Source organism: Thalia democratica, chromosome 9 (genome assembly GCF_965202585.1).
Source record: "Thalia democratica chromosome 9, ktThaDemo2.hap1.1, whole genome shotgun sequence".
In the NCBI taxonomy this organism is placed as follows: domain Eukaryota; kingdom Metazoa; phylum Chordata; class Thaliacea; order Salpida; family Salpidae; genus Thalia; species Thalia democratica.
The window spans coordinates 12,369,309-12,384,557 of record NC_139173.1 but is presented as its reverse complement, the minus strand read 5'-3'; the positions used below and the strand labels follow the sequence as shown (position 1 = coordinate 12,384,557).

The 15,249-nt window shown below is 26.2% G+C and overlaps 1 protein-coding gene across 2 annotated transcripts in view; it reads left to right on the top strand.

Moving 5' to 3' along the window:
• The first annotated feature begins 1,349 nt into the window (after window positions 1-1,349).
• Window positions 1,350-15,249, top strand: part of LOC145844263 (FRAS1-related extracellular matrix protein 2-like) — a 43,325-nt gene continuing 29,425 nt past the window's right edge. Inside the window, exons 1-14 of one of the 2 annotated variants that reach the window (XM_082951645.1) lie at window positions 1,350-1,470; window positions 2,878-3,756; window positions 3,968-4,411; window positions 5,777-5,973; window positions 6,400-6,490; window positions 6,866-7,300; window positions 7,945-8,092; window positions 8,632-8,807; window positions 8,915-9,125; window positions 9,533-9,777; window positions 10,008-10,463; window positions 10,605-10,788; window positions 11,071-11,237; window positions 12,165-12,428. In XM_082951645.1, the coding sequence (XP_082807771.1) occupies window positions 2,983-3,756; window positions 3,968-4,411; window positions 5,777-5,973; window positions 6,400-6,490; window positions 6,866-7,300; window positions 7,945-8,092; window positions 8,632-8,807; window positions 8,915-9,125; window positions 9,533-9,777; window positions 10,008-10,463; window positions 10,605-10,788; window positions 11,071-11,237; window positions 12,165-12,428 (3,792 nt within the window). In that variant the 5' untranslated portion in view covers window positions 1,350-1,470; window positions 2,878-2,982. Of the gene's footprint in view, window positions 1,471-2,844; window positions 3,757-3,967; window positions 4,412-5,776; window positions 5,974-6,399; window positions 6,491-6,865; window positions 7,301-7,944; window positions 8,093-8,631; window positions 8,808-8,914; window positions 9,126-9,532; window positions 9,778-10,007; window positions 10,464-10,604; window positions 10,789-11,070; window positions 11,238-12,164; window positions 12,429-15,249 lie in introns of those variants that run through there. The other variant, XM_082951644.1, reaches the window with a different exon arrangement.

Here is a 15,249-nt window from a genome sequence, read left to right as displayed (position 1 = left end):
TAATGATTAATCGTTCTTCAATAAGTTTGATGATTAGTTATCTGGCCAGTCTATTGTTAATATACTTGGGGCTTTAGGTTTTTATTTTTGTTTTTAGTCAATGCGTTGTAAATATTTCATGTTGATCGTTCTAGATCAATAAGTAATAATAAATAAGTATAAGCTTGTGGTTTGAAATTTTGCTTTTTATGTTAATATATAAAATTTCTGTATATTATATTATAATAAGTTTTAATCTTAGTTTTAAACAAAATGAACTTTTTGCGTTATTTTTATTTTTTTGATTTATTTCATTGTGTGTCTTTCTGTTTAAGTGGCCTAGATTTTGATGTCTAGGTCCATCATATGGACAATTAACTTACAATATTAATAATAATAAAAACTGAGTACTAAAATTTTAATGATTAAATAAAAAACGTACTTACAACATACTGTTTTATTTTGTTTTGGTTTGAATGAATATATTTCTTTAATTACATTACTTCTACAACTAACTTTATTACTAACACTTGAGTTAGTTACAAAAGTAGAAAAAACTTTTAGTTTTACTATACATATATAACTAAATTGATCGTATACAACAAAAATTATTTTTTCTTAAACTTTTAAAGTATAAACTTTAAGGTTTTGGTAACAGAATGAATATAACTTTTTAACTGATTTATAAAAAAAATATATATTTATGAAACGATAGATACTAATTTGTTGATCATATAAAAATTTAAATGAAAAAAAGTATACAAAAAAAAAACTATAAAAAAAACGTAAGTTAAGTTTTTGTCAGTTTTCAAAGACTACATTTTATTTTTTTAGATGTTAAATTGTCACCTACCAAAGTTGTGTTAAAAAGTTGTAGCCTTTAAAAATGCTTGTACTTTTTTTTCCGCCAGACTGCTCTGTGGTGTAAACGAGATACAGAAAAAAGCAGACAGTTTTTGTTAGAAAAACTTTACTGAGACATAGATGACAAGAGCTAGAATTATTCATAGATTTCAGCTTAAGCTTACTCAAACGGGTAGATTTAAATACTAGTAGATAGTCTGTGTTATACTTGAAAGAGATAAGCTGTTGTTATTTTTGTATTTGTTTGCTGTAAGGGATTTTACCTACGTTAGTCTGTAAGTCTAGAAACTTTATGATAAGTTTTGATCTTGTTTTTTGCTTAAATTTGTAGTTGATTTGTAAATATTTTTACAAAGTATTTCAGTACAATTTTTATAAGTAATTCTTATAAGGTCATTTAAATTCAACGAAAGACTATATCAATATACTAATAATTTTAAACACAGTTAAAGTAGGTTTTCATAACATTTTAATGTCACACCGAATAAATTAAACTAAGATTTAAATAAAAAATAAGCATAAAAAAACCTAAAAGCATCAAATGTTTTCAAAGCTCTTCACTTCAAAAACTGAAGTAAAAATCTACATTTAGCAAGTAAAAAATGCGAAAGCGCGTGCATTTATTTGGTAAGTGATGTTGAGATCATAAACTTTTGTAGTTTGGAAGAAAATAGGGCGCTGAATGAATTACTTCATTGTGTTTTTATTTTCACATAGCTAAATTGTATCGCGAGTTTTTTCGCCTCGTTAAATAAGTTGCCTTCTGGTGTAGTAAATATTTCGACAAAACAGTGTCTAATAAGTTACTCTTTGTAGTAATTACTTTTAAAATAAGGTTTACTTGTTTTTAACTTATAAAAAAAGAAACATTTTAAAGTGAATTAGTATAAGTTTGGAACTATAAAAGATATTGTTTTTCTTCTTTATGACTTAATTATAAGATGTAGTAAAATATCTAGCTGTGTTTATATTTTGTTATTGTTAGTTAAGTTCCTGTAAAATTGTTATGTCTAAATATAAAGCAATGTGCATAAATTAAGTTTTAATTTTTTAAAGTTTTAATGAATACGTTTAAATAAATGCTTTTAAATTAAGAGTCAATTGCTAAGGTATTAAAAAATTACATAATTTTTTTTTAAAGAGTTTTTATATACTTAATTTAATAGTATTAAATGATATAGGTTTTTAAATAATTTGTAAAAACTTAAAATAAATATTTTAAAATTAAAGCAACTAATTAAATTGATTTTTTTATCAATAATAACTTAAAGAAAACCTTTATAAATTTGTACAAAAAAAGTTTTACATCGTTTTGAAACATAAACATTAAATAATGAAAACCTAAAGATATTAAAACTTATAAAAATTTACGTTATTTCAAGTATGTACTTAATAACTGTACTTTTATATACATATATGTACTTATGCTTATTTAAAAACATAAACAAATATATCAAAAATTTTACCGAAGAATAAGTTCTAAATAATGTTAGTTTAAGTATTAAAAATATTTGTAAACAGTGTAGTTGTTAAACTTAACAAAGTAATTTACAGTCACTACCATCTGTTTAAAACAAAAAAAAACAACAAGCTCATAAGGTTTTTATAACATTAGACTGAATATTAAGCTGATATTTTTCATATTCTCTATATACTTGCTAGAATTAACTTTTTTAAAAATTTATAAAAACCATTATTGTATTTAAATATTATAATTTTTAAACTAAAAATAACTAAAAAGCCTAAAAAAAATAAACAGTAAATACTTGTAAAACTTAAATATACTTTATTGACCTTAAAAAAAACTAAATAGTATTAAAAAGGAATACTTTAAAGTATTACTTTAATTTTAGTTTTACATACAAACCTATTTTTTCATAAACAATTTAGTTTGCCTTTACGTTTTACTTTTTCTGTTCAATCTTAAAAAAACACTTTATTTAATTGAAGCGAGAACTTCAATTTATTTTTAATTATGTGCAGATTTATTTTACAGTGCGTCGTTTTTTATCCGTAAACGATATAAAATTACAGACTTTTAATGAAAGCTTTTTGGGTGGTCGGAGAGGCGTAGGTTGCCTGCTTTTACTAAATGTAATTATATAAAGAGCAAATACCAACTGCTCTCCTTATACAACCATGAAGGCACACAAAAGCTGCTGGAAGACGCTTTTTTTAGTCGTCCTAGTTTTGTTTTTTTCGACGAACGGAGCACTATCGAAAAATTTCAAAAAGAAGCTAAAGATCCAAAAGACAGTTGATGTGCCAATAGATACAAACCCTGTAGAAGTACCAATTGGAAGAACGGTGACACTTGATCCCGAGATACATTTAAAAGTGGAATTGAAACACTCAGAAAAGTGTACAGTAGCTGTTTTATCTTCACCATTTAATGATGTCATTGGTTCACTCAGTCACAAAAGTTTTCCTTGTAAATTTAAGAAAGGTGTTATAGCTTACACGCACTTTGGAGGCAGTAGTCCTTTGAAAGATTACATAAACTTGCAAGTGAGACTAGATACACACACTGAAACTAAAATAATACCGTCTAAAATAGTTTTTGATATCATTTTTGTTAAAAGAGAGTTGGTTAAAAACTTTATGTTTTTGACTGTAGATGAACTTTTTGGGCGCTCAGAACCAATTGGTATGAACCAGCTCAGTTTTAACTATGACCCATTAACTCAAAACTGCACAGTTGCTACTTTAATTGGTATTGGTGGATTTCCCCAGTACGGAGTTTTAACAAACGACATATCTATGGGCTCAATGGTTTCCTGCGATGAAATGATCAAAGCGGAAATAGTTTACAAGCATATGGCTGGAGAAAACTCAGCTAATATCGATAAAATACAAATGAAAGTTGAAGTGGAAGACAATGTCGATGGAGCGGTTAAAAGTGAATTTTTTCAGGTTAAATAATTACATTTTATACTTTGAAAATAATTTGTAGTGGCTGATTTTGTAAAAAAAAAACTGTTAAGTCTATTTATACAGATTGAAATAAAGTAATTAAGAGAAACAAATTTCTTTTTTTGTTTTTAAATCTTTATGCAATTTAAACTTTACTTTAGTCAGAACTTTTTTTATTAATTCGTTTAAATTAAAAACTTATTTTAAACAGATCATTGTAAGAATTTTGGAAGGGAGAGAAAACAGTCCACCTGCATTTGATTTTTCTTCAACTTTCTTGATGGAAGTCAACCAGTTCTGCATTACCGCGTTGACATCAGACATGATCCGTGCGAGCGACTACGAGTCTCATGATTCAGATCTTATCTTCAACATAACTACTAAAATGGACGAAAACGTAAACGGTGTCGTTGTGAGCACGGATGACCGCGATCAACCGATATTCAGCTTTCGTCAAAACGATGTGTGGGAACTGAAGATAGCGTACAAGCCGCCTGCCCACGCTAGTGATCAGGAAAGAACGTACAGCTTCGACATACAAGCCGTCGACACCGATGGCTTCACTTCGAATACGATCAGCTTTATAGTCGTCGTCTATCCAATGTACACACTCGCTCCCATTATCTACAAGAACACTGGTTTAATCTTGTACCAGGTTAACATTTAAGAAAACGATTTAGTTTTAGTATTAAGTATTAATACTAAAGTTATTTAGTATTAAAAAAAAATAAGTCAAAGTTTAACTTCAAAACTTTTTGTAGTCGAAAAATGAAAAAAATAATGCGTATCCGAGTAAAACAAAAAAAAAACTTACACCTCTCTCTTACTTTTGCGTATCTTTAAATGTTTTTGTATATTCTCTATAAATTCAGAAAGATTAAATTGTAGCTTAAAGTTTACAAGTTATCAAATTGATAACAAAATTTGTCTATTCATAAGGCAAGTGTGTTTTTTTTTGTATGTTTGCAAACCTTTCTTAGATGATAACGATAACGTGTAGGTCTTTGACATAAACAAACACTTGAATCGTACAACTTGTTTGCCTGTTTGAACAGTTGAATCTCTAAAGCAAACAGTTTATTCAATGGCATTCATGTCAAGTTATAACTTTAGGCTTTTAAAAATTTAGCAAATAAAAGAAAAATGACTAAAAAATATATTTTTTTTACTTAATAATTTCTAGAAACTTAAACGATATTTAAATCTACGTATTTTTTAGTAAATTGAAAAAATCGAAGTATCTTAGATTTATTTTTAAAGTAAAACACTTGTTTTTTTAGAAGAGACAGCTAAAGTTATCACCATACTAGAATAATAAAAAAAAAAAAAAAATTATTAATTGTTTATTACCATTTTTCGCACCTTTTTAAAAGTAATAAAAATTTAAATATTGTATTTTATCATCGTAAATAAACTTAAAGAATTTTGCAAAAATGTATATAAAACTTTTAGCCTGTTTGAGCATATCTATATCCAATAAGTTTACATGGTACAATTTTTTGCGGATCATATACGCATAGCGTCATTTTTGCACGGTTGTATAAACGGTAGGAGTAATTGTATTTCAAATAAAGTTTTTTATATATGAATTTATGTTTACAATTGATTATTTGTTAATTTTAATTAGGTTTATTTTAATTACATTTAGTTTATATTTTTATTATATATTTTTAAAATCGTATTAAACAGTTTTATCTAATTTATTTTTGGAATAATAAAGATAAAGTCAACCATGCAATAAAAAAAATGTAAACCTAAAGTAGAAAAACAAAAGAATAAAATATAACTACTATACTTTCACCGTTTAGCAAACCGTGCAAAATTGACGCTATACCAATGTGAAACTCAGTGCATGTTTTACACCTAATCAGTAAAACTTTTGTATTAGCTTGGACAAACTTGTACGAAAAAACTCTTGTTACCCACAAACTAATTTTTAAATTGAGTTCGATCTTTTTTTTTTAAATACATAAAACTATCACTAAACGTTTTATCACTGCCTAACAAATTTCGTCAACAGGGCCAGTCTAGGTCGATCACGAGTCATCGTTCCCTTCAAATATCAGACGAAGACAATCTTGATGACGTAACTGTTCAAGTTTTGAACGGACCACGGCACGGAAACATTACAGTTGACGACATACAAACCAAGTTTAAAGTTGACGATCTGCAAAAAGGAAATGTCGTTTACCAGCATGACGGCGGAGACAACCACAGGTAAAGCATCCGAAACAATTGAAAAATCATTTGTTTTAAAATATTTAAAAAAAAAGTTTAGTTCTTAACTTAAAAGTAAATTTTGCTGTAAAAAGAACTTTAAGCACACTATATATACAGCAGTTGTAGCCAATCTAAAAGACTAAATATTTAAGAAAAGATTTTTCATACTTTACTGAATGAAGTCTTATTGCAATTTTGTGTTAATTTGTTTTTAAGTTGATATTTATATTAGAAGTGTAATACGTTAATTTAATTCTTAATTGTTAACACATGTTTAAATATTTAAACTTAAGAAACATTTATACTACTATAAGCTTTACTAAATAGATATGCTATATTGTATTTTGTTAATTTTTATTTGAAAATTGTCTATAAATAAACGATGTATCAGGTTTTTATCTTTAAAATTTATAAAAATTTTAGTGACAATATAGTTTTTGCTGTGAGCGACGGACAGCACTTTGTGGAGTTTTTGTTTCCTATCTACATTGCATTTGTAGACACAAATTATCCTGTAAGTAAAAATATGTTTATTTGAAGTTTATTTATTGATGATACATCAATAATTAAAAGTTAAAGAAGTTTATTTTAAAATACTAAAACTGTTTTAATATAAGTTAGTAGCAACACTATAAACTAAGTTTGTAAATATTTCTAATCAAATACTTTTTAGAGTTTAATTGTTTAGTTAAAAAATAAATAATTATAAAAAAAAAAAAAACTTTAAATATGGTTTGAAAAAATACTTGCTACAGGTATATTGCAGTAATGAACTTTTATTGTCTGCAAAAAGTATTGTAATTTCAATAGGCAATATAGAACAATAAATTTTACTACTATATAAATATAAGAGCACAAGAGTTTTACTATCAACTATAAAATTTTTCAGACCATAAAAACAAATAAAGTGGTGGAGGTAGAAGAAGGTTCAACTGTTCTGATAACAAAAGAATATTTACACGCCGTTGATACAATTTCAACGCCGGAGCACGTTATATTCACACTGCTGAAAATAGTTTCAAGCGCTGGTGGCTTTTTTATTGTGAAGAACAGCACTGGCGTTCAAAATGATCTTTGGTCGTTCAGAGAAGATGGGCGCGTTGAGCGTAGAGTTTTCCAATGGACCCAACAGAACATACTTGATAATCAGCTATTTTACCGCAGTTTGATATCTCACCACAATAAAGTCGTGATGGATGTGCACGAGTTTTATGTGGAGGACGATGCTGATCTGCCGAATAGATCTCCTCCTAACAGTTTTTATTTGACAATTGTTCCCGTAGATAAATCATCTCCTAAACTTTTTCCAGGCAGTAGTTTATACGTTAGTTTACAAAACATGGTACTAAAAATAAACATGCTTATAATTATTACTCATGAATTTGAAAAAAAAAACAACAAAAAAAAAACCATAAATCTAATCAAGCTTGCATTTAAAAAAGTCTAGTATGTAAAAGCTATTCAGCTTCTTTATTTTTGTTATGATTTATGTAAGTTTATTTTTATGTAAAAATAAGTTAATTTAAATTATAAATTTAGAAAAAAAAGATCTACAGTTAATGAGGTCTTACCAAAAATTTTTCATAGTGTTTCGTACAAAAAGCGGATCCTTAAAAGAAATGTCTACTAATAGTTTCATTCAAACTTAAAAACTTTTACTTTAAAAGTAGCTGTGTAGTATTACTATTTATTGTTCTAATATTTTACGAACTTCTTAATATGTTAAAACACAATCACTTTCAATGCTTACTTTAAAAAAAGTAATCGTTTCTATTTTTCAAATCAAAGTAAGTAAAGTCAGTAATTTAGTTCAAAATTTAATTCTAACAAAATGAAGTAAATTAAAAAAGAACATTTCTTACTTCAAATTTAAAGTTTAAACTTATTATTAACTAAGTCTAAGCTTTTTTTAAACTTTTAATTTTTTTTAAGTATTTCAGTCAGATTATCAAAACATACTACTGACAGATGAATGTAAAAGAATATGAGCTGACCGCTTTCAACCAGTCAATGATGCGATATACTGATGAAGATTCACAAAATAAAAATATTCTTTACAAATTAGAAGAAAAAATAACCGAATTGACAACAGGGACATTTCAACTAGAAGACACTGGTTTGTTTATTTTGCAAATAAAATGCACTTTGACTACACTAAATATTAAATAAATAAAAGAGTAAAATTAGTAATTAAAAAACTTTTAACTACCTATAGAAAGGGTTCAAGTTAGTTGAAAAAATAACTTATAGTACATTAAAAGTAGTTATGTTAAAAACATCAATAACTGAGAAATTTTTAGTAGCATCTAAATTTTCTACAAAATTGTATAAACAAAGCTTAACCAAACTACAGGGTCATAGTAGTTGACCTAGTAAATTTAGAAATAAACTTTTATACAAGACCTTACAAGTTTGGAATGAAATAATCTTAAAGTTTTTTATCATGGTTTGTATATAGTTACAGTAACTTGATTGTCAGACTATTTTTTTCAGAAATAATGGTAGGAATTCTATCATTCTATAAAACATAATCTTAATAAGCTATGCGCTGAATATTTATAAAATAAGAGAGCAAATAAAGTGTTAAAATTTTAATTGTCATGCACTCGAAGTAGATTCACTTCAATAAACTATTCAAAAAGTCTTTATTAACAGGTAAAATAGTACTATACGATGATCCATCAACTGTAGTAACTGAATTCACTCAAGAGCAAGTCGACCATGCTAAAATCGCTTATCGGCCTCCGAAGGTCGAGCTTGGTATGATTGCTCGGGTTTTTCAGTTTAAGTTTAGTACTGTAGATGATGAAGATAATATCTTACCAAATCAGGTATTGTAGTTAAGTACATTATAGTTTAAGCTTTTATTGTAAATTATTTCCAGCAAAATACTTAACGCTGTTTTCATAAAAAAACTGTTTGACTTTTTTTTTGATAGAAATTTGTTATTTTTCTGAGTCCTGTTGACAACAAACCACCTGTAGTAGTAAACAAAGGTTTTGAAGTCGTTGAAAATGGAGTTTTTTTTCTTACAAAAGAAGTTTTAGATGCCAATGATAATGATACTGATGACCAAGAACTTTTGTTCACGTTGGTGTCAAATCCGAAACATGGAAGACTACATTATGATTCTGTTCAGATTCCACTAGGTTAGCACTGTAAAAACTTTTTAGTATTTAAATCTAATAGACAATATGATATTTTTTTGTTTTGGTACGAATATAAAGTTTAAAGAATTTTCTCTTTCATTACTTCCAATGTTAAAAGTTGTTGTTTACTAGAATAAAATTAAATACTAAAATATTAACAAGTAACTATTCATATTTCTATTTTTTAAACTAAATATTTTTCAATCCTATTATTAAAACTAGCTTATTTAAAATACTTTAATTATAAGTATATAAACTTTAATACATATACTTAATATAATTTTTTGATGCAAATGAATTTGTTCTTTTTATTAAATGACAAAAAATGACTTTAGTAAACTAAAATAAAGGGTGCTAAAAACAACAAAGTAAAAAATTAAAAGATACTTAAAAATTTATATGGATAGCCGGTGCATTCACAAGAAACGACATACATGAAGGCCGTATTTTTTACCAGCATTTTGGCAACAAAAGTCGAAGTGACAGTTTTGAACTTGTGGTTAGTGACAAAGTGCACAAGATTCCAATTGTCGTGAAAGTCAAAATAGAGTTTGAGGCTGACGAAAGACCTCTGCTGTCAGAACCTATCAAAGGTACATTGATAAAGTATGTTGAAGTAAATGAGGGTGAAAAAGTTCAACTTACTGACAAGGTAATTGTGTAAAAGATAAAAGTGTATTAAAAAGTAAACTGAAACAATTAAACTATATTAAAAGTAAAATTAGTTCATTAGTACTAAAAAGTCACAAAATTCAAAAAAAAACATAAACATTAGTTGAAAGTTAAGCAACAAATTTTGTTTTAAAAGCATTAAAAAAAGATTTCCTAAAAGCAAGAAAGATAACATTTTCATACTATTTTCATCAAATGCAACGATTACAGATTATAAAAGAGAAAGAAGAAGAAGAAGATAAAAGCCTAATGCTAACTTATACGGTTGTAACGCAGCCGAAAAGGGGAAAAATTCTGGTCGGTAGTGAAAAAGTAGACACATTCACGCAAGATCAAGTTTCGTCCGGTTCTTTGTTTTACCTTCACACTGATGGAGAGATCGGAGTTGAAAATGATAATGACAAGTTCGAATTGTCCGTAACTGATTTATTTGGCAGAACTAAATCCGTTGAAATAAATGTAATTATTAATGCTGTTGACAACAAAGCTCCTGCAGTTTCGATGCAAGAATTTCTTGTAGTTGAAGAAGGGTCTCAAGTTACAATAAAAACGAGTCATTTATATGCTTCCGATAAAGATACTCGTACTGATGATATATTGTGTATCATCACAAGTCAAGCAAAGGAAGGTTTTCTGGAGAACGTTACACCTTCTGTAGGATCGGAGGTTATTTTTTTGATTAACCTTAACAATAATAAAAAAGTTTAAAAATAGCTTTTACGACTAAAGTAAGTTCACACTCAATGTTGAACTAAACACCTTATTACATTTTTTTAAACTAAATTCAGAGCTTTTGCTTTAACGCAGGTATCAAGAGCAGGCCAGCCGATCAGCTCGTTCAGAATTGCAGACGTGAAGTCAGGTTCAATCAGGTACGTGCAGAGCGTGCACCTGGGAAGAGAACCGGTTGAAGATAAATTCACTTTTGTTTGTCAGGATGGAGTGCCCAACTCGTCGGAAGAAAATTTGTTTGCTATAAAAATAAAACCGGGTTTGTAATTGAAAAAAAAGAGGATTTAAAGAAGTTTAAATTTAACAAATTAAAACAAAAACTATATATTAAGTTCTTAAACAAAGTTATAAAAAGAAATTTTACGAATCTCCTAAAATATTTTAAATTTACACGTTTATTGAAATATTAATTGTGATTCTAACTTCTATGAAACAACAAAATAAAAAAGTTAAGAAGTTATTTTTGGAAAACAACTATTTTAGACAAATATTTTAGTGATATTTTTGAGTATTTCATAACTTAAATAAACAAAAAACTTAGTAAATGACGAAGAACCGCAGTTATATGTCAAAAACTTTCAAGTTAATGAAGGAGGCATCCTGATGTTAGATAAAACACAAGTTTATGTTTACGATGAAGATGTACCGGCAGATGACCTTTTGTTTTTTATTACAAAACAACCAAAATACGGCAGTTTTTACCGTCAAGTTAGTGAACTCAAACTACAGCTAAACCTTGTGTAAAACTATTTTATTTATTGTCACAATTTAAATATTTGTTGTCCAAAGTTATATTTTTGGGATAAGGTAGTTTTATTACCGTTCTATAGTGACAAACTTTTTTTTTTTTAATTTAATATATAAGTATTTAAAAAATATTTTACTGAACTTGAGAAATATGTTTATTGAAATATTTACTTTCAAAATTGCTTTTATTTTTACTATAAGTAATGAAAAATAGCATTCTAGTCAATTTTAGTAAAGGTATTTAGACAAACTTTAATTTATTTACCTAAAATACAAACATATATTTTGTAATTCAAAATTACAAATAATTTACACTACTATTTTCAAATTGTATGATTTTTTTTGTTTAAAAAAAGAAAATTCTATTATAGTTACAAAAGTTGAAAACAATAAACGAAACTAAAATTTAAAACCCATTTAGTCTATTTAGTATAATCTAAACAACATAAATTATTTCTTTGAAACCATATTTATTGAAATACTTCTTTGTACATAAAAAAGTTAAGGTGAACTTCACCAAACTTAAAACTTAAAATCTATTAAAGTTTGATAAAACCCCGTTATAAACTGTTAGAAATCAGTCCTAAAGACTCATGTCTAATGTTTTAAAGTCTGTATACTAGTTTAATAAAAAAATTTCTTCATTAGTAAATTTTTAGAAAATAATGAGTAGTATTTTGTTTTTATTTATATTTGAATAAAGTAATTTTTTTACTATTATTAAAGAGTTGTAGACTACCTGTTAACGAGGTTAGTGTAAAGATAATGCTAAGTTTAAAATTTTTATACTTTATACTTTTCTTTTTCGGAAAAATTTACGATGTTTTTAAAGCTTTAAAAATACAAATAAAATAGTATACAAAGACAAAAAAACTTATTTTAATACAGACAAAACACAATGGAAGTGTAAAAACTTCAAGCTTCAGTTTTGATGAAATAAACGACGGATCAGTAATATTCTACAAGCATGACGACTCTGAGACTTTAGAAGATGAGTTTGAAATCGAGCTCAGTGATGGACTCCACAAAGTTGTAAAAAGTGTTGAAGTTTTTGTCACACAAGTTGATGACGAATCACCACGTTTAACTATTAACAACGGTCTTGAAGTTGAAATTAACGAGACAAGAGTCATCACAGACGATTTACTTAAAGTTAGTTTAGACTGTTTCAAGTAGCCTGTTGCTCAACCTTTCTTTTATAGTTAAAATAGAATAAAACTCTGTATTAACTATTGATAACTAAGAGTTTTACTAAAAACATTGATTAGATATATCTTTGAACTTACTATGTTGAAAACCTGTTTAAATATAAATTCCATAGTTATTTTTAAAATTTATTTATAAAGAAGAGACAAGCAGAAAATTTACTGAACAATTTAAAGTTATGAACACTTTTATAAATCTTTGTTACTAAAGTCCGTTGTTTTCTACATTTAAAAAAATGCTTCAACGTTATTTGTACGTACTTCTTTTAAATTTGAATTAAGATTATGTTCTAAAAAGCATGATGAAGACTTTCTTATATAGAATTGTCATAACTTTAGTAAAAAATAAATATAAATTATAAACGTATGAAAACCCTGAAACACTGAAGCTAAACTTATAATATTTTATGGAGTTTTTTTAGTTTGTTTTGCTTTAAATCACTACAGGTTAAGTTTAACTAGTCTAAATGACTTTTTTACTGTTGTTATTGTAAACTGCTATTATTATTGTAGAATTTTTTTTTGAGCAGAGGTAGATTCTTATGTAAACAAATTGGACTTTTAGCTACCTTATTATCGAATATTAGCATAGATTACAAAGTAAGTTGTAGTATTTAAAAGTAGATTGAAAAAAAAACAAAATAAAAGAACAACGGACAAAAAAATATTTAGACCAAACTATAGAATATTGAAAGATAAAATAAAACTAAACTGTAATGCTTGTAATTTTTATCATTATAATACAGTGTAAAGGAAAAGCTTAATACCTGGTTGCGAATGATTTTATGTCATGTTTAAATTCTGTCAAAAAAAAGAAGTTGGTTTTAGCCTTTGTTATCTTAAAGTTTTGGTCGTTTGCATTGTAAATGTACAAAAACAACAATATATATATATATATATATGTAAAAAATATTATTTTTCCGCTTTTGTTTGAAAATGTAGGTTTAAGTATATATTTTTAAAAGTTGTTTAATCAAAATTCATTTATAGGTTACTTAAAACTACTGAAACTAATTGTTAACGCTACATATCCATAACCAGTTATTTATGAAAAAATGTCATAGCAAGACAAATTATCGTAAATTATAAAAACAGTTATCAAACTTCGTCTCCAAAGAGACAGCTAGAGATAGTAAAAAGGAAACACTATGTTAAATGATGCGTGTTTTACACGTTTATCGTCGTGATGTTGTTATCATTTAGATTTTTGAAATTAGAGTTGATATAAAGCTTTTATTAAAAAAAGCGAAGTCATTAATCAAAAAAAAATTTAAACACTTTTGAACTAGGATAACTTTTGAAAGTTTAAATCCAAATTTGTGATAATTTTTTGTTGTTGCTACTTTATCTAATAGAAACTAAAAAGAACTATTATAAAAATAAACAACTTTAAACTTTAAACACAAACATGTTTTTTTCTCAAGACAAAATGTGTTAAATTACTTTTAAACTTGTTCAACTTAATGGTTGTTGAAATTTCTTCTGTTTTTCTCAAGAAAAAGACAAAAAAGTTAGTAACCAATAATTGTTTTTTAAATTTAATACAAATACAACCTAGGTAATTCTTATAAAAGTTATAAACAGCTTTTCAATAACAAACTAAGATAAAAAATATATTGACTAATAGTAAGAAAGCTTTTTTATACTTTAATATAGACATAAGACCATATAAAATAATTTAAATGAGACGTAAATTAAATGTAATAAAATACAACAATTATACTAACATAACTCTATCAGAAAATGAAGACATTAATCAGTACTAGTACTTGTGATAACAATAAACTATACACGCACAATTTAGCATGAAAGTTATAGAGAAAATTTAAAAAATGTATGTTTTTTGAATATTTCTCTTGTTATAGATCAAAATAAAGATTTTTCACTTATCGTTAATTTTTTTAAATATATTTTGCAAGCTATAATATATTTTTTAAACCACATTAAAGTTATGAAACTATAGTTTTATAATTGTATATTTCTAAAAGTGTTCGATACTTATAAACATTCACAAAGTTGTATACAATATTGCTTTTAAAGCGTACATATTATATTTTAGTTTTATACTACTACTTAAAAATCTTTAATATATACTAAAACAAAACTAAATATGCTGTCTTATTAAACTTTATGAACATGAATTATTTAGAAACTAATGGAAATATAAATACAGCATAAAAGCTAATTATAAGTACATTTACTTTCTCTAACCTATTAAATTTGAAAAAATTCAAAAATCTTCAAGAACAACTGGTGTAGCTTTAGTTCAGATTTTCTTATAAAACTAATGATCAAAATGAAACAATTTAGTTTGATGCCTTAATTCCGATGCAAACAAAACGTATTTTGTTACAATCAATATATTATCATTACATTAAGGCAAGCAAAACAGTAACCCTTAGTAATAATAGTAAAATTTGCTTTGTTTTAAACTCCATCAATCTAACTTTACCGATTTTTTATTACCTACTTGCACCGAGCAGAAGAAAAGTTGCAGTATAATTAAATATTTGAATGAAAGTTAGTTTAACTATAATAACAAAAACAAAAGGAACATTAACATTTTTGATTAAAACTATTTTGTACAGCTGCAGTTTCAGCAAGTAATAAGACGTAAATTATTAGTTTCTATACAACTATAAGTAAATAAATAGTACAGATTTTACACGGCCAATAAAATTGAAACAAAACAGTTATCGAAGTATGTCGGAACACATTCTTTAAAACGCAAAACTTTATTTATAAATAAAAAATAAAGTTTTACTTAA